Below are 27,166 nucleotides of genomic sequence, written 5' to 3'. Positions count from 1 at the left end.
AAAGGTTTTATTTTAATCTGTTTCATAAATATATTAGCTTCATAATTAAGAAAACATTCAAAATATAAGCTTGAAATTAAAATCAATTAATGATTAAATATTGAGCACATGAAAATTCATGAGCATTTTATAAGACTAAAATAGATCACTATCTTAACTTTCTAAAAAGGATATTTTGAACTCATGAGAGGAAAATGGTAAGTTCAATGAGGACTTGTTATAGTTCAAACATTTCTCTCAGCAGCAAGGACAAAGATTTCTAGATTCATTATGCAAATTTTAATATACTTTGAAATAATAAAATAAGGAAATATTTAATTACATATGATCTAAATAGCATTCTACTTACACATCTTAGCCAAGTAAATTAAACCATACCAACCAGAGCAATACCTCCTCCATATTGGCTATCGCACATCTTCCCTTGAAAGGTTGCACCAACATACTTTGATTTTTCTCTGTAACTTAAGTTTAAAAAAGATCATAATCATACAATTTTGTAAAACTAAACAATTAATATTGAATTTCCCTAATATAGCTTTTGTTTTGCATAGTTATACAATAAATTCATACATATTTCCACGTAACATTAGAATAACAAAGCATAGGGAGTGACTAAATGTGTCTGCTTCTTTTGAAACCAACAAAATAGATTTAAAAAACAAACAATATGAAGTGTATTCTCATATGAAATTTAAAAAAATAATGAAGATTTTGTTATAAGAGGGTCAAATATATGGTGATGGAAGGAGAACTGACTATGGGTGGTGAAGACACAATGCAATATATAGATGATGTATAAGTATTATACAATTGTACACTTGACCTATGTAATTTTACTAATCAATGTAACCCCAATAAATTTAATAAAAAATAATAAATAATTCCTAAAATATCAAAGTAATAAAAATAAACACAATTTTTTAAATTTAGAAAAATAAGGCAATGCATTTTATAAATAGGCAGAATCACTTTATGGACTGAAGTTTCCCCTTAATCAGACAGAATTAGTTTGCCAGAGGCATGCAAATGTATGACATTTTTGTGGGGCAGAAAATAATTTAAAATATTATGATTTTTTAATCATATGTATGATTTTAAATAATACAATAATATGTATATAGGTTCTGACCATTAATAAAAGAACAAAAAGCTTATTAAATACAAAGGGAAGCTTCTATTATGGAAAATGCAGCATAGTGTGAATGTGGTGTGTTGGAGATGTTTAAATATACAATAGTATTTTCATTTCCTCATTATTTTTGTTTTCATTTTATGGAAATAAAGCATAAGAAGAAGGTCAAATTACTATGTTCATAGAATTTAGTCACATTTTTTCAGATATATATTATTAATATTTCATGTATTCTTAGGGACACTTGATACGTTATACAGGGTAAGCTATGAAGGTATACGGCAACAAGATTGAAGAAGTGATGTTTAACTGCAAACCAATAAATACAATTATATCAATAATTCAGCTATATAACCTGTGTTGTGAAAAATAATCTTCACATGATATTGTATGTAAGAAAAATGGCACAAGATTTTTTTTCTCTAAAGACCTATCAACTGTTAGAAATTAGGTCAAATGTGGATATGTTTTCTTTATGTAAGATTTAGTAATGCTAAGATATGCTTACACAAGTAAAAATGCCACATCATGCGGACGCAAAACAAGATAAGATCTTTTCCATTTTAAAAATCTGTGTAATAATTCATTAGCATCTCCAGTTACAGAAATTTTATTTTCATCTATCCAAAGCTCCAATGAAGATAGAATTATTGTAATATTAAATGAAGCAAAAATCTAAAATAGAACACATAAAGAAAATATATTCAAATATTATGGTCTAAATAGATTTGGAAATTAAGTGTGAAAATAAACACTATACTAATGACAAATATTAAACAACTGAACTGTAAGTCTGTATTGGATCTTATAAAGTAAATAATACATACTAATGAAACAAGTAATAATTAACATTTTGAAATGCTTGTATTTAAATGAGCCCCATGTCAAGATCTTTATTTAATTTAATCCTTACAATAACCTAATTAGGTATACATAATTATTATTATTGCTATTGCACAGTTAGAAAAGTGAAACCTAAAATGGTTATAATTTTTCCTATTCGTGTATTAAGGCAGTGTCGTAAAAGAAAACATGGGAATTTTTAAGTAACACAAGCAAATGCAAAAGTACTAAAAAGTAAACACTCACAGCATTAGTCAATCCAATTAACTGGAAGATTTTTTGAGTGACAACAGCCGTATCAGAACCCATATGATTATACTGAAAAAGATAATCACACCATTTAGATCTAAATATACATTGTTTAACATTTAATGATTTCTATTTTGTTTACATTTTAATACATTAAGTTAAAATGTTTAAATTACTAATCATTCGCTTTTAAACATTAAATATTATAGAAATAATATGACATATATTCAGTGTGAGAAATGAAATATACAAAAAAAATACAAAAATACATGATGAATTCCCAAAAATAGAAGAGGAAGGAACACTACCAACTCATTTTACAAGGCCAGCATTACTCTGATACCAAAGTCAGACAAGGACACCACACACACACAAAAAAAAAAAAAAAAGAAAAGAAAAATTACATTTAATATAAAATTATATTTTCAGGATAAAAAATTACAACCCAAGATCTCTGATGAACATAGATGAAAAAATCTTCAACCAAATGTTGGCAACCTGAATTCAACAGCACATTAAAGGGATCGTACACCATGACCCACTGGAATTTATTCCATGGATGCAAAAATGGTTCAACATCCCCAAATCAGTGAGTGTGATACACTACAATAACAAAATGAAGGATAAAAATCATATAATCATCTCAATAGATGCATAAAAGGCATTTGACAAATTCAACATATTTTCAGCATAAAAACTCTCAACAAAGCAGGTATAGAAGGAACATACTTCAACATAATAAAGACCATATATAACAGGCCCATAGCCAACATCTTAATCAATGGTGAAAAGTTGAAAACTTTTCCCGTATGATCAAAAATAAGCCAAAGATGCCCACACTCACCATTTTTATTCAACATACTATTGAAAGCCTTAGCCAGAGAAATTAGGTCAGAAAAATAAACAAAATGTGTTCAAATTGACAGGAAGAAGTAAAACTGTTATTACTTGCAGATGCCATGATATTATATATAGGAAGCTGTAAAGACTTCACACACACACACACACACACACACACACACACACACACACACACATAAAGTTAGAACAAACAAATTCAGTAAAGTTGCAGAATACAAAATAAATATGCAAAAATCTGTTTAATTTCTATGTACTAATAGCTGTCAGGAAGAGAAATTAAGAAAATAATGCCATTTACAATGGCATCAAAAAGAAAAAGATGCATAGGAATAAACTTAAGCAAGGAGGTAAAGGATCTAAACGATGAAAACTATAAGGTATTGAAATAAATTGAAGAAAACACAAATTAATACATTTCCTTCATATTCATGAATATGTTGATGAATTACAAGAATTAATACCCAATAAATTTAATAAAATAAAATAAAAATAAAAATGTTTATACTACCCAAAGCAATCTACATATTTGATGAAATCCCTATCAAAATTCTGATGTCATTTTTCACAGAAATAGAACAAACATTTCTAAAATTTATATGTAACCACAAAAGACCTCAAATAGCCAAAGCAATTTGAAAAAGAAAAACAAAGCTGGAAGAGCCAAAGAAATTTGAGAAAGTGAAAACAAAGCTGGAGGAATCCTGATCTCTGATTTCAAACTATACTACAAGGCCATAATAATCAAAACAATATGATATTGCCATAAAAATAGACACTGAGAATAATGGAGCAGAATACAGAGCTCAGAAATAAACCCATACATAATGGTCAATTAATTTACAACAAATGGGCCAAAGAATATAGAATGGGTAAAGAACATTCTCTCTAGTAAATGGTATTGGGAAAATTGGACAGCACATGAGAAAAATGAAACTGGACCACTATCTTACACCATACAGAAAAATTAACTCAAAATGGATTAAAAATGTGAACATAAGACCTGAAAGCATAAAACTTCCAGTAGAAAATATAGGTGGTAAACTCCTTCACATTTTTTGATTTGGTAACAATTTTTTGGATTTGACACCAAAACAAAGGCAACAAAAGCAAAATTAAGCAAGTGGGAATACATTACACTAAAAAGCTTCTGCAAACATAGGAAACCATTAACAAAATGGAAAGGCAATACATATAACAAATGGGATAAAATATTTGCAAATCATATATCTGATAGGGGGTTAATATCCAAAATATATAAAGAACTCATAACACTCCATAGCGAAAAAAAAGCAAATAATCTGATTTAAAAATGGGCAGAAGATCTGAGTACTCATTTTTCCAAAGAAAACACAGAGATTGCCAAGAGATATATGAAAAGGTTATCAACATCACTGATTATCAGTGAAATGCAAGTCAAAACCACAATGAAATATCACCTCACTCTTGTTAGAATGGCTACTGTCAAAAAGCAAAGAAATAACAAGTGTTGGGGAGGATGTGGAAAAAAGGGAACATTTGTGCACTGTTGGTGGGAATGTAAATTAATGCAGCCACTATGGAAAACAGTATGGAGGTTCCTAAAAACACTCAAGATAAAGTTACCATATGATCAATCCAGCAATGCTGTGTCTGGGTATTTATCTGAAGGAAGCAAAAACACTAACTCAAAAATATATATATGAGTACATCTCATGTTCATTGTAGCATATTCATACCATGATATGGAAAGAACATAAGTGTTCATCAATGGATGAATGGATGAAAAAATTGTGAGATTATATATATATATATATATATATATATATATATATATATATATACACACACACACACACACTAGAATATTATTCAGCAGTAAAAAGAAACAAATCTTGCTATTTGTGACAATATTGATGGACTTTGAAGGCATTATACTAAGTGAAATAAGTCAGACAGAAAAAGACAAATACTATATGACCTTATTTATATAGAGAATCTAAACACAAAACAAATCAGAAAAACTAGTTTATACATACAGAGAACAGACTGGTGATTGACAGAGATAGGGTGGAGAGTGGGCAAAAATTGTAAAGGTTGTCAAAGGTACAAACTTCAGTGATAAAATAAATTAAGTCCTGGGGATGTAATGTACAGCAGGTTGACTATAAATAATAATACTGCATTGTATAACTGAAACTTGCTAAGAGAGTAGATCTTTATAGTTCTCATCATAATAAAAAAAACGTAGCTATGTGTGCTTATATTAATTAAACTTACTATGGTGATCATTTTGTAATATATACAAATATAAAATCATTATATTGTTCACTTGATACTAATATAATTTTATATGACAATTATGTCTCAATTTTTAGAACTGAAAGTACTAGAAATAAGATATCATTTTATTATCAAATAATGATAATTACTGAAAGACAATGTAAGCTTTAAACTATAAAATTTAAATATGAAGAATAAAGATTATAGATTGAACATATTCATTCAAAGCCATTTAAATATTATACTGAACCCTCATTTAAATATTATAAAAGTATCAATAGGAAATAAAGGCTCATTTGTTTTCTCACAAGAAAAACAAATGAAGAAAAAGGAAAGACAAAACTTGGAAACTGAAGGCAGTGTGGAGGTGCCTCAAAAAATTACGAATAGAATTACCATATGACCCAGCAATCCGTCTCCTGGGTATCTACCCAAAAAATCTGACATTTATACATAAAGACACATGTGCTCCAATGTTCATTGCAGCTTTGTTTAATGGCCAAGACATGGAAACAACCAAAATGTCCTTCGATAGATGAATGGATAAAGAAGTTGTGGTATATATACACAATGGAATACTATTCGGCGGTAAGAAATGATGATATAGGAACATTTGTGACAACATGGATGGATCTTGAGAGTATGATGCTAAGCAGAATAAGTCAGACAGAAAAAGCAGAGAACCATATGATTTCACTGATATGTGGTATATAAACCAAAAACAACAAAAGAACAAGACAAACAAATGAGAAACAAAAACTCATACACAAAGACAACAGTTTAGTGGTTACCAGAGGGTAAGGGGGGTGGGGGGTGGGAGATGAGGGTAAGGGGGATCAAATATATGGTGATGGAAGGAGAACTGACTCTGGGTGGTGAACACACAATGGGATTTATAGATGATGTAACACAGAATTGTACACCTGAAATCTATGTAATTTTACTAACAATTGTCACCCCAATAAATTAAAAAAAAAAATTTGGAAACTGATGCGTGGATAAAGAACAAAAAGACAATAGAAAAAAATTAACACAATAAAGAGCTGGTTCTTTGGAAACATTAATAAAATTGACAAACCGCTGGCAAGACTCACCAAGGAAAAAAGACACAAATAAACAAAATCAGGAATGAAAGAGGCGAAGTTATAATGGATACCGCAGAAATACAAAGGATCATACAAGATACTATAAAAGACTATATGCCACCAAATTCAACAACCTAGAGGAAATAGACAAGTTCTTAGAAATATATGACCTTCCTACACTGAATCATAAAAAACTGGAAAATCTAAACAGACCAATTAACAGTAAGGAAATTGAAACAATCATACAGAACCTTCCTGACAGCAAAACTACAGGATCAGATGGCTTCACTAGTGAATTCTACTAAACATTCAAACATGATTTAATGCCTGTCTTTCTCAAACTCTTTCAAAAAATTGAAGAAGAAGCAATACTTCCTAACTCATTTTATGAGGCCAACATTACCCTGATACCAAAACCTGGTATGGATAACACAAAAAAAGAAAATTACAGAACAATATCTCTAAAGAGAAATCCTAAACAAAACAATAGAAAATTGAATACAACAGTACATTAAAAAATTATACACCATGATCAAATGCGGTTCATTCCAGGGATCCAAGGATGGTTCAACATACACAAATTAATCAATATGATATACCACATAAAATGAAGGATAAAAAATCCTATAATCATTATCAATAGATGCAGAAAAAGCATTTGATACGATATACATACATTTATGATTATAACACAAAATGGGTATAGAAAAATTACCTCAACATAATAAAGACCATATATGACAAACCCTCACCTAATGTCAATTTAATGGTGAAAAACTGAAAGCTTTTTCCTTAATATAAGGAACAAGACAAGAATGCCCCCTGTCACCATTGTTATTTAACATAGTAGAGCAATCAGAAAAGACAAGGAAATAAAAGGCATCCAAATTAGGAAAGAAGAAGTCAAATTGTCATTTTTCATAGATGACATAATTTTTTATGTAGAAAATCCTAAAGATTCCACCAAAAACCAATAAATAAATACAGTAAAGTTGCAAGATATAAAATCAATGTACAAAAATTCATTGCATTTCAATACACTAACATGAAATTTTACAAAAAGAAATAAAAAAAATAATTTGTTTTCCAATTGCAACATGAAGAATAAAATACCTAGGAATATACTTAGCAAAGGACATAAAGGACCTATACACTGAAAACTGCAAGACATTATTAAAAGAAATTGAAGAAAACACAAGGAAATAGAAGGATATTCCATGTTTATGGGTTGGAAGAATCAACATAATTAAAATGGTCATCTTACCTAAAGCAATATATAGATTTAATGCAATCCCCATGAAAATCCCAATAGAATTTTAAAAAGAAATAGAACAACAACAACAACAAAACCATCAGATTTGTGTGCAATTACAAAAGACCCTGACTATCCAAAGCAATCCTGAGAAAAAGGAACAATGCTGGAGGTATCACACTCCCTGATTTCAAATTATACTACAAAGAGACAATAATCAAAACAGCATGGTACTGGGAGAAAAACAGACACACAGACCAATGAAACAGAATTAAGAACCCAAAAATAAATCCACATAAACATGGGCAGATAATTTTTGACAAGGAGCCAAAAACACACGACAGAGAAAAGAAAGCCTCTTCAATACTCTTCAATAAGTGGTGCTGGGAAAATTGGAAAGCCACGTACAAAAGAATGAAACTAGACTGCTATTTGTCACCATACACTAAAATTGACTCAAAATGGATCAAAGACCTAAATATAAGACTTGAAACTATAAATTCCATAGAAGAAAGCATAGTTACTAAACTTACGGACCTTGGGTTTAGAGAGAATTTTGTGAATTTAACCTCAAAGTCAAGGAAAGTAAAAGTAAAAATAAACACCTGAAACCTATGTAAATTGTCAAGCCAATAAACTTTAAAAAAGTAAAATAAATGAATGAATGGGACTGCATCAAATTTAAAAGCTTCTGCACAGCCAAAGAAACCATCAACAAATCAAAGAGGCAACCAACGGGATGGGAGAAAATATTTGCAAACAACACCTCCGATAAGGGGCTAATATCCAAAATATATAAAGACCTTATACAACTCAACAACTAAAAAACAAACAGTCCAATTAAAAAATGGGCATAGAACCTAAACAGACATTTCTCCAAAGAAGGCATACAGCCAACAGATATATGAAAAAATGTACAACTTCACTAGCTATTAGGGAAATGCAAATGAAAACCACAATGATACCACCTCACACCTGTTAGAATGGCTATTATCAACAAGACAAGCAATAACAAGTGTTGGAGAGGTTGTGGAGAAAAAGGAACACACATACACTGCAGGTGGGAATGTAAATTGGCACAACACTATGGAAAACAGTATGAAAATTTCTCAAAAAATTAAGAATAGAATTACCATACTACCCAGCAATCCCTCTTCTGGGTATCTACCCCCCAAATCTGAAAATATTCATTTATAAAGAAATATGTACCCCTATGTTCATTGCAGCATTACTCATGGTGTCCAACACATGGAAACAACCAAAGTTTTCATTCATAGATGATTGGAAAAAGGTGTGGTACATATATGCAATGGAATATTATACGTCCGTAAGAAAAGACAAAATGCCGCTATTTGCCACGACATAGATGGATCTTTAGATTATCATGCAAACCAAAATAAATCAGACAGAGAAAGTTGAGAACCATATGGTTTCACTCATATGTGGTATACAAAGCTGAAAGCAAGAAATGAACAAGACAAAGAAACAAATAAAACTCAGACACAGACAACAGTTTACTAGTTACCAGAGGGTAAGGGGGTGGGGGTGAGAGAAGAGGGCACAAGGCCTCAAATATATGGTGATGGAAGAAGAACTGACTCTGGGTGGTGAACACACAATACAATGTGTAGATGATGTATTATAGAATTGTACACTTGAAACCTGTATAATTTTATTAACCTATAAAATTTTACTAATTTTTAATTCAAAACTTTTAATGTAAAAAAGAATGGGTTAGCGTCAAATGCTTAAAAAAAGAATGGATTACTGGTAAATGCTTAAAAAGATTTAAAAAATTTGAATGATAAGCAATTATAGCAATGTAATTTATCTTAAAAACCCCCAAATATTCAGATTGGCTACATCTGTTACTTTGAAAGTACGAAAAATTGGCACTAAGAACATGTCGATTGACTTAAAGTTGAAAAAGTACTTAAGACAGGGAGAACTTCCAGAATAGCGGTGTGAAAAAAATTCATAATGTTACATACTAAATGATTCCACTTCTATAACATTTTGAAATTTTAAAAAAAGTATTGACACAAAGATCAGATTAGTGGTTGCCAGACAGAGAGCAGGGAAACAGGGTGAGGGAGAAGTGGGTGTGGCTATGAAAAGGCTATACAACATCTTATGATGGAATTATTCTGTATCTCGACTATCAAGGTCAATATCCTGGATGTAATATTGTACTATAGTATTACAAGATGTTACAAATTGGGGGTGGGAGGGGAAATCCCTTAAAGGATATACAGGATCTCTATATATTCTTTTTTTATTTTAATACATATTTTATTCATACTTTATCAAGTTTTTTTTAAACAACCAACGAGACTATTGGTGATACATACATAGACAGCACAAATCCACAAACACATAGAAATAAAGGTGAACAATCAGTAGTTTGATTACTGTATGCCAACATTTGACATAACAAAGCTGTAGTATATGCTTCAAGTTCAAGTTTAGAACTCACCAATGTACAAATAAGAAGGAAGACCAAGGATATAATGTTTGGACAACAGATAGTGCATAAAGGTAATTGTGGGGACAGAGCCCCAGAAAGCAGTTTCCAGGCTCTCGGCCTCACATAGAAAGCTGCTGGCTCAGGTAGTAAATGGCCATCAACTGTGATTGGATGGCCATCAGCTGTGGCTAGTTGGCCGTCAGCTATAACCAGTGAGCCATTGGCCACTAATATAACTGCTGTGGCTACGCTGGCAGAAAAATGGGGGCTAGCAAGAAGATGGTGGCTGAGCTAACAAAAGCGGATTGCAGAGAGGTGGACGCCGCCAGTGAGAATATAGTGATATGACTCCCCTACTTATGGTTCCGTGGGTGTTCCTTTTTGGCCTCACTGTGTCCTGCGTTCTTATGTGGGGAGCGGGAGCTGAAACCCCGCAGGCCTCCCTACATGACAGTAATCAAAGAAATTACTGGTAGATTAGTTATTTAAAATTGTGTTGTGCTCGCTTCAGCAGCACATATACTAAAGTTGTGTTGAAACTAAGAGAGAGTAAAATCATAGATTTTTCAGGATTAGGTGAAAAAGCAAGATGATTTGAGAGATTTAAGAGGAAGAACTTCTAAGTAAGTGTTTGATCTCACTTATATATGAAATTTAAAATAAGCAAGCTCATAGATATAGAGAATAGAGTGGTAGTTTCCAGAGGTAGGGTGTGGGGGTGTGCAAAATGAATGAGAGGAATCGAATGGTAGAAACTTCCAGTTAAAAAATTAATAAGTCAAGGTGATGTAATGAACAGCATGTCAAAGTGATGTAACGAACAGCATGCTGTATTACATATTTGCAAATTGCTAAGACAGTAGATCTTAAAAGTAATCATGGAAAATAAAATTCTGTAACTGTATGGTGACAAATGTTAACTAGACTTATGGTGATCAATTTGCAATACATACAAATATTTAAATCATTATGTTGTACATCTGAAACTAATATAATGTGTATGTCAGTTATCCTCAATAACAATGAAAGAAATAAAGACAAATAATTCAAAAGTCTTAAGCAAAGGATTAATACAATCTAATTTATGTATTAAAAAGATACAAATGCCCTAGCTTAGATTTTGTAATTAAAGATTTTTGTCTTTATAAAATGAATTGGAAGCTTTCTAAACAGTTTAGAACACTGATTCTTGGTTTTGGTATGTGTCAGACTTACCTGGAAAGTTAACAAAGAATAGAGACTCAGATTTGTTGAAGTTGCAGGGTCTGGGCCTCTTTTTTTTCCACCAAGTTTCCCAGCTGATTTTTATTCATACCAAACCCCACTAGATTAGAATACAGTGCAATTATCTGTTATTTAAAGGCTAGATAAAATGCAGCTGTGAGCTCATAAGTTCTTTCTGAGTTTTTCAGTAGTAGTTCTTTAATTATCTTTCAAGTTCCTTCTGTGGTAATTGATTTATTCAATAAAACTATAAAACAATTGTATCCATGAATATAAATGCAAAACTTCTAAATATTAGTGAATATATTCCAGCAATGTTATTCAAAAGAATAATGTGTGATGATAAGGCAGAGTTATCTTCCAGTAAACTAAGATTCGACATCAATGAAATACGTAACATTATCCATTATATAAACAGACAGAAGGAAAGAACCTACATGTTCATAACAGTAAATGCTGAGAAAGCATTTGATAAAATTCAGCAGCAATTTCTAATAACAACTCAAAAAATGGAAACCAAGTAAAACTATTTATATATGATAAAGACTAAACACAAAAATGGCAATATCAACAACCAAAACTTGGTAATAAACATTATTCTAAATGAAAAAAACATTTTAATTCAAATCAGGAACTATATAGCTTGCCTACTATTCCCTCCATTATTTAACACATTCAGGGGAATTTTTATAAATGGAAAAACACAAGAAAAGAAAATAACTATTACAACATTTAGAAAAAAGAAATAAAACTATATCTTTGAACTTATGTTTTATACTAGAAAACCCATGAGATGTTTAGAAAACTACTGCTATTATTAAGAGAATATGGTAAGGTGGCTGGATATAGGAGCTATCTACAAAAATTAATGATTTTTTTTCTAAACAGTTTTTAGCAGTGAGATGAAGAAATGTATTTGCAATTCGGAAAAGTCTAAAGTACTTAAAAGTAAAACAAGAAAGTCTAAATCTATATAAAGAAAACTACATTAATTATTAAAAGATGCAAAATCAGTCTAAACCAAAAAGTATATGTTATTCTTGGATAAGAAGACTTCATATCAGAAACTTCTTTATTACCCTAAATTAGTATTACATTTAAATATCATGTTAATTGAAGTCCCCTTTTCAGGTGTGGGGACTGAGAAAATGAACATAAGCTTGATATATAAGAATAAGAGGCTGAGAGAAAATGTGCAAGAGAAGTATGAGAAAGAACAGAGTAGAGATTTGCTTGCTAGATATCATTATACCCTGTAATCAAGTGAGTATGTTGTCAGTTTGTGAATAGACAATTAGATTAATGGAACACAAAACAGAAAACATGATTACATGTGAGACTTTAATATTTAATAAATGGTGCTGGCACAATCAGCTACTTATCTAAAAGAAAATATAGTTAGACACCCATCTTAAGCAATAGTTTCTCCTATGACATATATAAAAACACACTCCAGATGAAGTAAAGAGTTAAATGCAGACAAATGTAGAAAACTACATAAATAATATAGGAGTTAGGAATACCCTCTTAATTAAAACTGCAAATCCCAAAATTACATATGAATGTGAAGGCATATTTGAATATATGAAAAATAAAGTTTTGTGTATACAAAAAGCCCACCAATAAAGCCAATTACCAAAGGTAATGCTTTGATATTTTATTGCAGATAATGAACAAAGCATGAATATTTTTAACAGCCAAGATTTCTTACAAATTGAGAAGAAGGTAAACAACCATTAAGAAAATGAGCAAAAGGCATAAGATGTCAGTTCAGAGAAAAGCAAATACCAGTAGCCAGTAAACATTTAATTATGATTAAATTAATTCTCATTTAAAAAATGGAAATTAAAATCCCAATGTGATAATTTTATACCCATTGACTGGCAAAAATTAAAAAGAAATGTAAAACTGATGATTGGCAGGTATGAGGAAAATAGTACTTTCAGTTTTATCTTAGAGATGTGAAAAGTTATATAGTCTTTTTTTTAATTAGTTTCAGGTGTACAAAACAATGTAACAGACATTTATACCCCTCACAAAGTGATAACCCCATCCCCCAATCTAATACCCCTCTAAAATAATATATATGGTCTTTTTATAAAGCAATGAACAGATGAGAAAGTCCACAAACTTGTGTCACTTTATTGAACATTGAACTTGGATATCTAATCATATACTCTGCTTTCCTTGATGTTAATATGGATGAAATGGTGGCCTATCTGACATTAGAATTACAATTGTACACATTAACCCTCACTCAAAGATGTGACTAAAAATTCCAGCCCACATCATCAATTTTCATTAGTACTTGGCTATTTTCATCAGCAAATAAGTATTCTCCCACATTAAAAAAAAAAAGGAAAACAATTAAAAAACAGGCTCCTTTTTCTTAGCTAATACACCAATATTTTGCTTTCATTTACAGTTAGGGACTGCATAATGTTTCGGTCAACAACAGACCACATATATGATGATGGTCATTTAAGAATATAATTGCCTAGTGATGTCGTAGTCATCCTAAAATTATAGTGCAATGCATCACATGTTTCTGGTTATGCTTGTATAAACAAGCTCACTGTGCTTCCAGTTGTATAGAAGTATAGCAAATACAATTATATACAACCCATAATACTTGATAATGATAACAAATGACTGTTATTGGTTTATGTATTTGTTATATATTTTATCCTTATTTTAGAGTGTATTCTTCTATTTATAAAAAAAGTTTGCTGTAAAACAGTATGTCATGTTCTGCCAGCAGCAGAAGCCTCTTACATTTCATATTTACAGTCTCTTGCTTGCATCATTTTCTCTCGGTTTGCTTTAACCTTATGCTGTTTTATAAACTTAGTGTAACCTAAGTGTAACCTCAGTGTAACCTAAGTGTACACTTAAATGACCATAAAGTCTAGAGTAATCTACAGTAATATCCTTGGCCTTCACTTTCACTCACCAATTACTGTTTGACGGAACCCCATCAACACCACTATAAAAAGAAAAGTATAGGATTGGTTTCTGCCTGATGAAATACCATGCGGAACAGAGATGAGATATGCCAGGTGAAACATCCTGTGAAGGCCAGCCAAACCCAAGCAAAATCAGTAGCTTGCTAAAGTTGCATAAATGACACCAGTCTAGCATAAGAAAATCTTGCTGAGATAAGAATTAATTTAAGAAGTGTGAGCTAAAAATATATTTGTATTTAAAGCCACTAAATGTTGGAATAGTTTTTTAATGCAACAAAGGCAAACTGATGCACAAAAAGTGACTCAGGGATCTATAAATGACTAGATGTGACAATATATGAAAATACCTAATTTACAAAAACAGTAGAATAAAATAATTACAAAATGTGTGAAACCTATAGGGGAAAAAAGTTCATAAACTCCTGGAAGATTTAAAAAGTAATTACAGGGAGTGGCACTCCTGAGATGGTAAAATGATGAGCTCTGCAAATTCTTTCCACAATAAGCAATAACAAAACAAGACAAATTGTCAAAAAAAATATTTTAAGAGAATGGCAATTGACCAAAGACATGCAAAAATTGACAAGTATTTATTAAAGAAAAACTACTAATCTTATAACAAGAACAGCTGGAAACCTGTGGCATTTTACCTCAGGCTATCCCTATCCCCACTCCAAGATCTATTGTGTGCTACTTTTACCATGGTAGGTTAAGTCATAAAATCTAGCAATTTCCCTATCAGAGGAGAATGACTAGATAGGGAAATTCTCCTCTGATAGGGAGCAGAGCAGGACAAAACCACATGCCCAAGAACAATGCCAAAAATATAGTGATCTCTTATGGCAAAGAAACATTGCAGGTCATTGTCACAGCTAAACTTAGATTGTGATATTGGTTATTTCACACAACAGACCAGAAGATGAGCCTGGTATCTAACATGGAGATATAGAGAATACAACAGCAATAATGGATCTTGACAATCTCCCATATTTCCTTGACAGTCTTGAATAGTCCATACATACATAAGGTAGCATTCACACTCAGGAGAGCTTGAAAGGGGTCCAAGATATCTACAAAGTCATGGCTAAACTTGAGATATCACTCACTAGCAGAGGATATGTGAGAAAATCTTGTAGAAATCAAAATCTGCCTGTCTTGAAAACTGCTTGAATATTGAATATTTTACCCAATCCACAGATAAATCCATTTACAAAGGGTAGAAGCCTTACTAGCTTAATTGTTGGAGCATAGCCACTGATCAACTATTGGTTGACCACTAAGATATGTCGAGCCAAGGTCAATCACTAGGAATCCTGGCTTAAAAATAAGAACAAGAATTTGAAAAAATAGTAGTAGCTAGAGATATCAGTGGTGACACACTGGTAGGGAGACAGAATCTACAGAATTGGAGACAGAATCTACATAATTACCGTAGCAAGGCATTTAACATTTAAATGAAACAATCAAGAAAAATAACAACAGTTGCAAGAGGAGATTTCAGGATCCAGTATTGCTAAAATATTTTATATAAAATGTCCAGTTTTCAACAAAAGTATGATATGCACAATAAAACAAAACAATGTTTCTCACATATAAAAAATGCACTTGTTAGAAACTCAACTTAGCAGACAAAACTTCAAAGCAGATACTGAAAACATTGAACAGAAGGAAAGGATGTTTAAAGAAATAAAGGAATAATGATATTGATGCATAAAAAAGATAATATCAATAAAGAATGTAAGTTATACATAATAATGTACAGCATAGTGATTATAGCTAATAATACATTATCATATACTTGAATATTATTAAAAGAGTAAATCTTAAATAATCTCACCACAAAAAAGGAATTGACAATTATGTGACTGGGTGGAGTTAATACTATGGTGGTAATCACTTTGTAATTTAAAAATGTGTCAAATCAACACATAAACCTTAAATTTACAGTTATGTGTCGATTATATATCAATAAAGCTGGAAAAATAGAAAAATAATAAAAATGACAAAACTATTAAAAAAGAACTAAATGGACATTCCTGAGTTGAAAAATACAATAGCTAAAATGAGAAGTTCATTATATGAGTTCAGCAGTAGGAAAAAATGTAAACCTGATGATGTATCAGTAGATATTATACAACATAAATAACAGAAAGGAAAAACAAAAAAGAAGTGAACATAATCTCAGATACCTATTTGACACTATAATGCAAACCAGCACTTATATAATGAGAGTCTTAGAAGGAGAACAGAGAAAAAAAAGACAAAGAACCTTAAGTAATGGCTAAAAACTCCCCAAATTTAATGAAAATCATTAATCTACATATTGTATAGGCTCAATGAAGCAAGTAAGACAAAATAAGACATTCACACAGACACATCATAGTTAAGTTACTGGACATCAGCCATAAGAAAACAAATCTCTAGAGTGAGAAGAGAAAAATGATGCATCACATACAGGGAGGCACAAGTTTAAGAGCTGACTTCTCATCAGAATCAGTGGAGAACGGGTAGAATTACAAATATAAAGTGCCAAAAGAAAACATTCTCAATCAAGAATTCCACATCCAGAAAAACGATTCTTCTAAAGTAAAGGCAACAGAAAGGCATTCCCAAAAAGGCAGAGAAAATGGTTGACAGCAGAGCTGTGTGACTAAGAACAATAAAGAAAGAACTATTAAAGAAATTTCTTTGGGTTGAAGACACAAGACAATAACTTGTATCTACACAGACAAAGAGCATTGGTAATGACAATTGCAAGGTTAAGTATAAATCACAATAAATATTTTGTCTTTTCTTAATAAAACACTAACACTTGCAAAACACAATAATTTAAATTTCAACATGTATTGTGGAGACTTCTGGTTCAGATAAGATGATGTAGACTTCTCTTGCCCTGTCTCCCAGCTGAGCAAAACTATGAAAAACTATAAACTCTGAAATCATAGAAGAAAAGTCATAAGAGGTCTCTAAAAATATAGAATAGAAAGGTGCCTATATAGTATGCTAGAAATGGAGGAAAATCAGCCGCCCAGTAACTTCCAACACTTCACCCACTGGCAATAAGTAGCCCAGATAGAAATGGAGTGAGAAACCCACTAACACTCTGGTGTATGGAGTAGTAATTTGTGCCCCACAGCATAGAATCGCTCATGGTCCAACTTGAAACAACAGGTAGCCTGGACCAGTGAAGGGCCATTTGCTCTGCTGTCAGTAACAGCAGGGAATGAGTGGTTCTGATAACACAAAATAGCTCCACCCCCTGAGGCCAGATGTCTCCTACCCCTACCTATATACACTAGGCAGAAAAACCCTGAAAGGAACGTCTACTCCCACAAACAGCACTGGGAAAATGTAAGCAGGAATCCCACTAGCACTGGGTAGGCCAGGAAAACACTTTCCCCCTCCAGGCCTATCATCTACAATTTCCCAGACAGACAGGGAAAGCCTCCACTCCTGCAAGCAGCGCAGGCAGATCTCAGTGGGATCTACAGAAGCACCAACTGAATCAAGAAGACCAAAATAGTATCAGGAAGGCCCTGACAACTTTTGTCATTGAATACAAACACCTAACTTGGTCAATATTGGTGTGCTAATAAAATAAAAGATATATGTAGAATCCAGAATCTCATAACATAATGATCAAAATGTCCAGATAGCAATTGAAAATCACTTGTCATACCAAGAACCACGAAAATCACAACTTCAGTGAGAAAAGGCAAAACCCACATGTAAACACCAAGGTAAATCATCTGTTTGAACTCTCAGACAAGGCTTTTAAAGTAGCCTTCATAAAAATATGACAACAAGTAATTAAAAATATCCTTCAGGGGGAGTGACATCAGCAAAATGGAACGCTAGAAAATTCCAAGTCCTTATTCCTCAATGGAAATGTCAAGACACTTAGAAACTGGCTGAAATAAACTCATAGGAGCTCTGGCAAATAATCAAAGATCTACAGCAACCAAGCAAATACCAAATCACGAAAAATTCAACTTGAAAATGTCAAGAAATTTTGTAGTGCTTTTACTTTCCTTTGCCCTACTCCCTCTCTGATATGGCATGGTTTAATCTGGAGGAGATAGCAGTTCCCTCCTTCAAATAAAGGTTTCAGAGAAGACCTTATATGAAATGTTGTAACCTGGCTAATAGCTGCCGGAAAGGCTGGTTTCTGTTGAATCTAACTTAGATTTCAGACAGAAAAAAGGAGTGGCCACTGCTTGTGAAAACTTCAGGGGGATGACAGATCTTCAGATGCCTGGAGCAAGAGATTACAGGTGAAGATATACGAGGTCTGACAATTAAGTTCGCAAACTTGCCACAGTGTGCTTACGTTGGCAGCACTGTACAAACATAACCTTGGTATATCAGTGTCTCACAGCTGTGTTCGTGTAGACATGGGCGGTGTCTTGCTGAGTGGCCTTCATTATTGTTGCTGCATGTTTTTGTGGGCCATCACAAGAATGTCTGAGCTTGAATTAGAGCAGTGAAGAAACATTAAATTTCTGTTAAACTTGGCAAGAGTGGAAGTGAAATCAGGGACATGTTAGTCCAAGTTTATGGAGACAATGCCATGAAGAAAATGGCAGTGTACAAATGGATTAAACATTTTTCTGAGGGAGGAGAGAGAATGCATCACTGATGAAGAGAGGTCAGGGCAACCACTAACAAGCAGAACTGATGAAAACATTGCAAAGATTCATTGAATTGTGCATCAAAAGTGTTGGCTGACTGTGAGAAGTATAGCAGACCAAGTAAACACTGATAGAGAAACAATTAGGAAAATGTTAACTGAAAATCTTGGCATGAGAAAGGTGTGTGTAAAAATGGTCCCGAAGGCAGCGGAAATATAAAGGATATATGCAATATCGGGGGCTGGTAGTTTGGGGGAGAGGGGTTATCACTTTGTGAGGGATTTAAATGATAAATGTGTAACTATTATATTGTTTTGTACACTTGAAACTAATAAAAATAATAATAATAATGGTCCCGAAGGAGCTCTTGCATCATGACAATGCACCAGCTCACACAGCACTGTCTGTGAAAAAGTTTTTAGCCAGTAAACAAATAACTATAGTGGAACTCCCTACTTATCTGATCTGGCCCCCAATGACTTCTTTCTTTACCTGAAAATAAAAGAAATATTGAAAGGAAGACATTTTATGACATTCAGGATATCAAGGGTAATACGATGATATCTCTGATGGCCATTCGAGAAAAAGAGTTCCAAAATTGCTTTGAAGGGTAAACTAGGTGCTGGCATCAGTGCACAGCTTCTCAAAGGGAGTACTTTGAAGGTGACCATAGTGATATTCAACAATGAGGTATGTAGCACTTTTTCTAGAATGAGTTCGCAAACCTAATTGTCAGACCTCATACAACAGACCAGTCAAGACCCTGAGGAGAAGCTGGGGTAAGCCTCTTTGGAAAACTGAGATATTCAAAAGCAGCCCTGTATATGGTTAAATTAAGAAAGCTCATAAAAATATATGTTCAGGAAAGACCTGAGAACACACTAAACTTCTACCTCCGATGACCCTTAAATTGAGAACAATCCTAGCTAATTGGCGAAGTACTGCCCTGGCATAGAGCTAATCTGCAAAAACTGCAAGAAGGGGTTATTTTTTTCAAATGCTCAATTTTCAACAAAAATCACAAGGTTCCTTAGTCATTTTGGGCTGCTATAACAGAAATACCATAGACTGGGTACTTAAATAACAGGCATTTATTTCTCACTGTTCTGGAAGCTGGAAAGTTTAAGATCAAAGTTCTAGTAGATTTGGTGTGTGATGAAAACCCTCTTCCTGGTTCATAAATGGCCATCTTGCCATCTTCTTGCTGGGTCCTTACATAGCAGAAAGGTGAGGGAACTTTCTGGGGCTCTTTCATAGGGCCCTAATGCCATTCGTGAGGGCTTCACCTTAATGACCTAAGCCACTCCCAAAGGCACCACCTCCAAATACCATCACATTGTATTAGATTTCAATATGAATTTTGGAGAAACACAAACATTAAGTCTATGTCATAAGACAAACACAGAAACAAAGAAAGCATGGCCCAGAGGTGCAAGATAAATTGGGAGAAACCATCCTTAAGGGAATGCAGACTTACCAGACAAAGTCTTTAAAACAACTGTTTAAAATATGCCCAAAGAGTGAAAGGAAAACACAGACTAAGGGTAATCAGGAAAATGACACATAAACACAATGAGAAAATCAACAAAAATATGGAAATTATAAAAAGAAGCCAAATTCTAGAGCCAAAAAATACGACAACTGAATTGAAAATTCACTAGAAGGGTTCAAAAGCAGATTTCAAGAGGCAGGAGAAAGAATCAACAAACTTGAGGGGAGGACAATTGAGTCTAAGGACCAGAAAGAAAAAACGAGGGACTTGTGGGATACCATTAAACAGAAACAATATATGAATAATGATAGTCCCAGAGGAAGAGCGATTACTTGAAGAAAAAAATGATGAAACGCATAAACCTACAAATTCTGGAAGCTCAACAAACAGTAAGAAGGATAAAACCAAGGAGACCAACACCAAGACACATTACAGTAATTTCCCCTTACCAGGGGCAGAGGGCAGGAAGCTACTTATTACAGTAGATGCCCAGGGGATGCCTGAAACTATGAATAGTATCAAACCCTATATATACTGTTTTTTCTATACATACATTCTTATGATAAAGTTTATGGCTTCTCTGGCATATCTAAATTGCCAGCATCATTACTCTTATACTTTGGGGCCATTCTTAGGTAAAATAAGGGTTACTGAACATAAGCATTGCAATACCATGACAAGCCAATCTAATAACCATGACTGCTACTAAGTGACTAAAGGGCAGGTGGCCTAACAGCATGGATAGGCTGGTCAAAGGGATAATTCACATCCCAGGCAGGACTATATGGGACATTGCACGATTTCTTCATGCTACTCAGAACAGTATGTATTTTAAAACTTACAAATTCTTTATTTCTGGAATTGTCCATTTATTATTTTTAGACCACGCTTGACCACAGGAAACCAAAACTGCAGAAAGTGACACCATGAATAAGGGGGAATTATTGTATAATCAAACTCATTATAATCAAACTGTCAAAAACTAAAGACAAAGAGAATATTGAAAGCAGCAAGAGGGAAGTAACTCATCACATAAAAGTGATGATAATTAGATTATCAGCTAATTTCTCAGCATTAATCTCGGAGGCTAGAAGACAACAAGATGATTTAAAGTGCTGAATGCAACATGGTACAGCCACTTTGGAAGAAAATAGTCTGACAGTTTCTTACAAAATGAAACATACACTTACTATATAATCCAGCAGCCATGCTCTTTGATATTTACCCAAAGCAGTTGAAACTTACGTCCACACACAAACCTGTGCATGAATGTTTATATTAATAGCAGCTTGATACATAATTGTCAAAAGTTGTCCTTTAGTAGGTGAATGAATAAATAAACTGTGGTATATACATACAATGGAATATTATTTAGTGTTAAATAAAAAGAGCTATCAAGCCATAAAAAGACATGGAGAAAGTTCAATTCACATTACTACAGTAAAGAAGCCATTTTGTATAGCTATATACTGAATATTTTAATTATAGGACATTCAGCAAAAGGCAAATCTATGGAACAGTAGAAAAGTCAGTGGTTGCCAGGCATTGGGAGGATACAGGGATGAATAAAAATTATCAAGAAACTATTCTAAAGGCAGCAATTGTTTTCATTATTTATGTAAGAGTAAGAATAAACTTAGAGATTTGATTTCCAACTTACTATAGATTTGAAGCAGAGATAAAACAAAGATTATCATTTATTGTCCTGTGTTAAAAATATATTCCAACTTTTTATATAACCCTCATTACTAATATAAATTGACATAAGACACAAAAATCAAAATATACTTACCAAAGTTTTCTCAACTACAACATGCATTTCTATATACTGAGAGACATCTGTAAGTGGCTGAAAAAAATCCACATCAAAATTTAAAAATTACTTAAATATTTTAGTGTTTATCACTACTTCATGATTTCAGTGTTGAAAAATTCACTTTTATATACATAAATAGAACCAGGTAATATAAGCAAAATCAGGTATCACATAATTATTTTTCAGAATATTGCCTTTGTCACCTCTTTTGCACCCTATCAACCACTTAATTTACACAAAAAATAACTTTCCTCTACCTTCCATTCTCCATATTCTCATTGGTACTGGGCTATTCATATTTTTCCCTTTTCTGAATAAACCCTTCTATTTTCTCTCCATTACAAAAGGTGTGAATTTCTATTAGCTTAATCATGCTATTATACAATACCATGTAGATTTTATTTCTGACCCTGAAAGAGTATAGACCCATCTCTGTGTTTAGAGGGGTGATATCACATCGGAGGATAAAGTTAACCCTTGTACAAATCTCCTCAGAAAAAGGTGAGCAACGGAGAATCAAAATGACAAACTTTCTTAAACTGGACCATAGCTATCTCAAAATGTAGGTTCTGGGTATGATGTCATCCACTTAGATCACAGTGGTTAAATTGGGCACAAAAATGAGGCCTGATGGGCGTTTGAACTCTGGTTTATCATTTATGTGATTTAGACTCTCCCCAAAAAATGGAGATAAAGTAATAATTGTTGTATCTGCTATCAAAAAAATGTACCTTATTTTCATGATCATTTTTACATGAAGGTAACCTAGGAGGAATGGACTAGGGAAAACTTGTAAGACAGGCTTTGCAAACACTTTAAGACTATAGTGTAGATGACTCAAAATACCTTGTTACTAAAATAGCATACCATCTACAAACATTGGACAAATATCTAGAAGCAGAAAAGGAGGATAAAATTTCAGAAATTGAGGAAACTTTTATGTTTATTTTAATGTCTGATTTTTTCTTTACATTGAAGTTCAAAACTATCCCATTTAGTTAAACCATTTTCCTTAACATATTAAAAGGAGCAATTGAAGAGAAAACAAGACATCTGAGATTTTGTAGAGATCAGAAATTTAACTCTAATCTGTCAATAGTAGTGGTTGTAGTAACTTAAAGGAAAAAAAAAGTTGAGAAATGACAGTAGGACAAATATAGGGCTGATTGTTGATCACTCATTTTTCCCCATTTAAAAATTCTATTTATTGGCCCAAGCCTTGGAGATTTCAGGGTTTTATTCAAAAAATGCAGATGAAATAATCTTATGGTCTACCTGGTTTCTTATCAATTCCATTCAAAATTAAGCATTAAATGTTTCATGATAGTTTGCTTATAGGACTCCATCCTTTCATTAAAGTCCCTGAAAAAAGGAAATAATGCTACTTTACTGGAGGGTAAACATAAACACTTAAATTAATTGAGAGAAACAATGTATTAATGCATTGAGGGATTCAAAACTATTTCTTTGTTTTAACCAACACAAGTGTTAGTTGTCTAACATTCCCTGAAGTCATCCTTGTTCGTTTTTTTCTTTGAAATTAGAATTGGTGATAGTTAATAATTTATTCACTCATTTAATAAACAATAAAATTTTATGGAGAAAAAGTACATAGTCTATTTTAGCCATATAAATAAATTTAAGATAAGGGTGAATAAAAGAATGCCAGGAAATGTGTGTGTTAAAAGGTGAGCAGACATCAAATTTCAAAAGACCTCAAAACCGATTTTATTTAGTAAGAGAATGAGGCCATGTAAGGAGACATCTTATATAGAGTCATATAAGGAGTCTCCATATGGGATGTCTCCTTACATGTACCCATTCTCTTACTATCTAAAATGGCTTTTCAGGACTTTTTAAATTTAACATATCTGTTGTTTAGATGTGCATTATATAAAGATTACTTCAACTGCAATAAAGTTTTCTTTGGTCAAGTAAATACTAAAGAATTGGATCTAGGCAAAAAGATTAGAGAACACTACTTAATGATACAATTGCAATATAGATGGATTGGAGTTAAATTTAAAATATGTCAAAGGTCATTGGTAAAAATATTCAGAGAGTGAGAAGGGGTTTGATAGATAGATGATGATAGAAAGATAGATAGATGACAGATAGATAATAGATAAATAGACAAGTAGGTAAACAATGTGTTAGTGTGTTTTGTTTAGCTTGAGCAACCATTATGTCCAATTTCGAATCAATAAACTAAGCAAAAAGCTTGGAATGAGAGTGAGAGAGCTGTGAATCACAATAAAGACATGGAAAAATATAGAAGACAAACAAAAACCTGAGGCATAACAGGAAATATCAATATCTAGAATCTAAGTATAGAAGGAAAAGTCAGAAAAAGTGAGACAGAATGTGAAGCAGGAGAGTTTTATTGAAGAGTAAAGTGAGTGAAAAATTCCAGGGGGTTTTGATTTTATTTCACCATTAACATTGTACCTAATGGTGATGGACTGGATCCTTTCTTCGTAAGATTGGGGCAAGACAAGGATAAGTCTTCTCACCTACTCAATATTATACTGCGGGAGCTGACCAGGGCAATTAGACAATAAAAAAGAAATGAAAGTTATCCTAATTGAAAAGAAAGAATATAAACTATCTTTATTCAAGATGACATGACCATGTATATAGAAAGTCACAGGGTCTAATAAAAAAACTAATGAACAATTTCAACAAATTTGCAAAATACAAAATCAGTATACAAAAATCAATAATTTCCAAACACTAATAATGTGAAATGCAAATTTAAAATAAAAATTAAATGTTCAACAGCATTTAAATAATAAAATGTGTAGAAAACTAATTTAACAAGTAACAAAAGAAGTTTACTTGATAACTTTAAGACTCAACTATTGAAAACAATTCAGAAAAATATGAAAGAAAACCTAAAAACAAAGCTATTCAATGTTTATGGATAAAAAGAGTTTGTATTGTTAAATGGCAATATTTCCCAAATGAATCTACAGAATCAACAAAATCCCAACTGACTTTTTAAGAAAATTGAAATAAATGAATTTTAAAATTTATTTGGAAATTCCAGTAGCAAGAATATCAAAACAGAAGAATGCACACTTACTAATTCCAAAACTTATTTCAAAGGTATAGTACTAAAAATGTGTGGTTCTGGCATAAGAATAAGCATAAATACCAATGGAATTCAATTGCAATTGCAGAAATCATCCTTAACATTAATGGTCAACCGATCTTTGAAAAAAAAAAAAAAGGCCATGATAATTCAGTGGAACAAAAAAACAATCTTTTGACCAAATGGTGTTGGGAAAACTAGATTTCCATATGATAAATTTTGAGTTTAGCATTTCACATCAGACCACACAATAATTAACTTAAATTGAATCATGTATTAAAATGTTGGAAGTTAAACAATAAAACTTACAGGAGAAATATAGAAATAAATTTTGTAGTCCTGGTGTGATGGTTAATTTTATCTGTCAACTTGACTAGGCCACAATGTCCAGATATACATGAATGTATTTGTGTGTGTGTGTGTGTGTGTGTGTGTGTGTTTATGTACATACACATATGTGCACACATACATGTATACATATATCATGTTGGTTCTGTTTCTCTGGAGAAATATATGCCCTGAAAAAGACTCTTAACTACTATAGTTGCATATCTGAGATGGTTGACAATCAAACCCAGAAGCTCATTTTATGAGTAGATGAATTACAATACAAATTGATTTCCACCATCACAGGATGTATACTGTTATAATGAGGACATTAATTGGGAAGAAATTAAATCCTGAATATTGGAATAGGGATATACGGGAGGGCGACTCTGATGAATCTGGGGTTACAAACTCCTAAGCAGCTTCTCCATCCCTGTATGAGGATATTAACCCTGCATCTTGAGGAAAACATAATCTCTGCCCCTGCGGCAGTTGCCTTAAAAGATAGTAGTGATTCTCCTCAGGACCCTAGCTATGTATCTTCAATATTTTTGTGAATGGTATTTGTATTATTATATCAAAATTTTGACATACTGGATATGGAGAAAGAAGTACATCTGCAGACAATAAAGGTTTAGATCATGGAGGAAAAATGTCATTAACAGCAAAAAATACAAGCTTGGAGGTCTGGAAATTTGAATGACTAGCAGCTTTAAGGCTTACAATATAAGTCACAAAGTTTCTGGTACATCTATCTGTCTATCTTATATATTAATTTCTGATTTTTATCAGAAAAAGTACATTGTTTATATTGCTGAATAGTAATAACCATATAGTTTACTCAATTAATTACCTACCTCTATAGTTTGTATTGTATAGGGCATTTCTTTTGGCTCAATATCCTCCTCAGCATATAAAGAAGCACCTGTATTCTTATGTTTTACTTGATAAATCACATGTTCAAAACCAATTGAAGGCTCCAAGGGCTCAATTCCATAACTTACATTTTCAAACTGTAATATGCCCCTAAAAATTTCAAAAAATAAGCAAATAAACAATACACTTTTTAAAGTTGATAAAATGCCATTTAGTCAGGGTTTTCTTAATAGTATGCAGATAATTTTCAGTCTTAGTCTTAGGTAGTAAAATAGGAAAAAGTTTCTAAGTATCCCCAAACTTATTGAGTGGCACAGAATATTGGTATTTGCCTAGCTATTAATATTTCATGGTCTCCAAATATATCAAATATCTTAATACAGGATAAGGGTAGGAGACATTACAAGAATTTCCACACTACACTTTCCAAAGGCAGTTTCCCACACACAAAAAAAATTCTAAAAAAAAAAATCCATTTTGTAGTTATAAAATTATATATCACAACCTGAGTCCAGTACATGTGCTAAGGATCACCATAGAATTTGGATAACCTTCAATGTACCCTTGGTAGAAGCAAAAACTCTGAAAA

The 27,166-nt window shown here is 32.5% G+C and overlaps 1 protein-coding gene across 1 annotated transcript in view; it reads right to left on the bottom strand.

The window, feature by feature from the left end:
- Positions 1-27,166, bottom strand: part of ADAM2 (ADAM metallopeptidase domain 2) — a 94,729-nt gene that overhangs the window by 53,080 nt on the left and 14,483 nt on the right. The window contains exons 5-10 of the mRNA XM_019742046.2: positions 27,083-27,159; positions 26,559-26,727; positions 22,257-22,313; positions 2,225-2,296; positions 1,644-1,810; positions 383-464 (exon numbers count right to left, since the gene is read on the bottom strand). Coding sequence (XP_019597605.2) covers positions 383-464; positions 1,644-1,810; positions 2,225-2,296; positions 22,257-22,313; positions 26,559-26,727; positions 27,083-27,159 — 624 coding nt within the window. The remainder of the gene's footprint in view (positions 1-382; positions 465-1,643; positions 1,811-2,224; positions 2,297-22,256; positions 22,314-26,558; positions 26,728-27,082; positions 27,160-27,166) is intronic.

This window comes from Rhinolophus sinicus, linkage group LG04, assembly GCF_036562045.2.
Source record: "Rhinolophus sinicus isolate RSC01 linkage group LG04, ASM3656204v1, whole genome shotgun sequence".
NCBI classification, from domain to species: Eukaryota; Metazoa; Chordata; class Mammalia; order Chiroptera; family Rhinolophidae; genus Rhinolophus; species Rhinolophus sinicus.
Note: the sequence above shows the minus strand (reverse complement) of the source record. Positions and strands in the feature narration are given on the sequence as shown.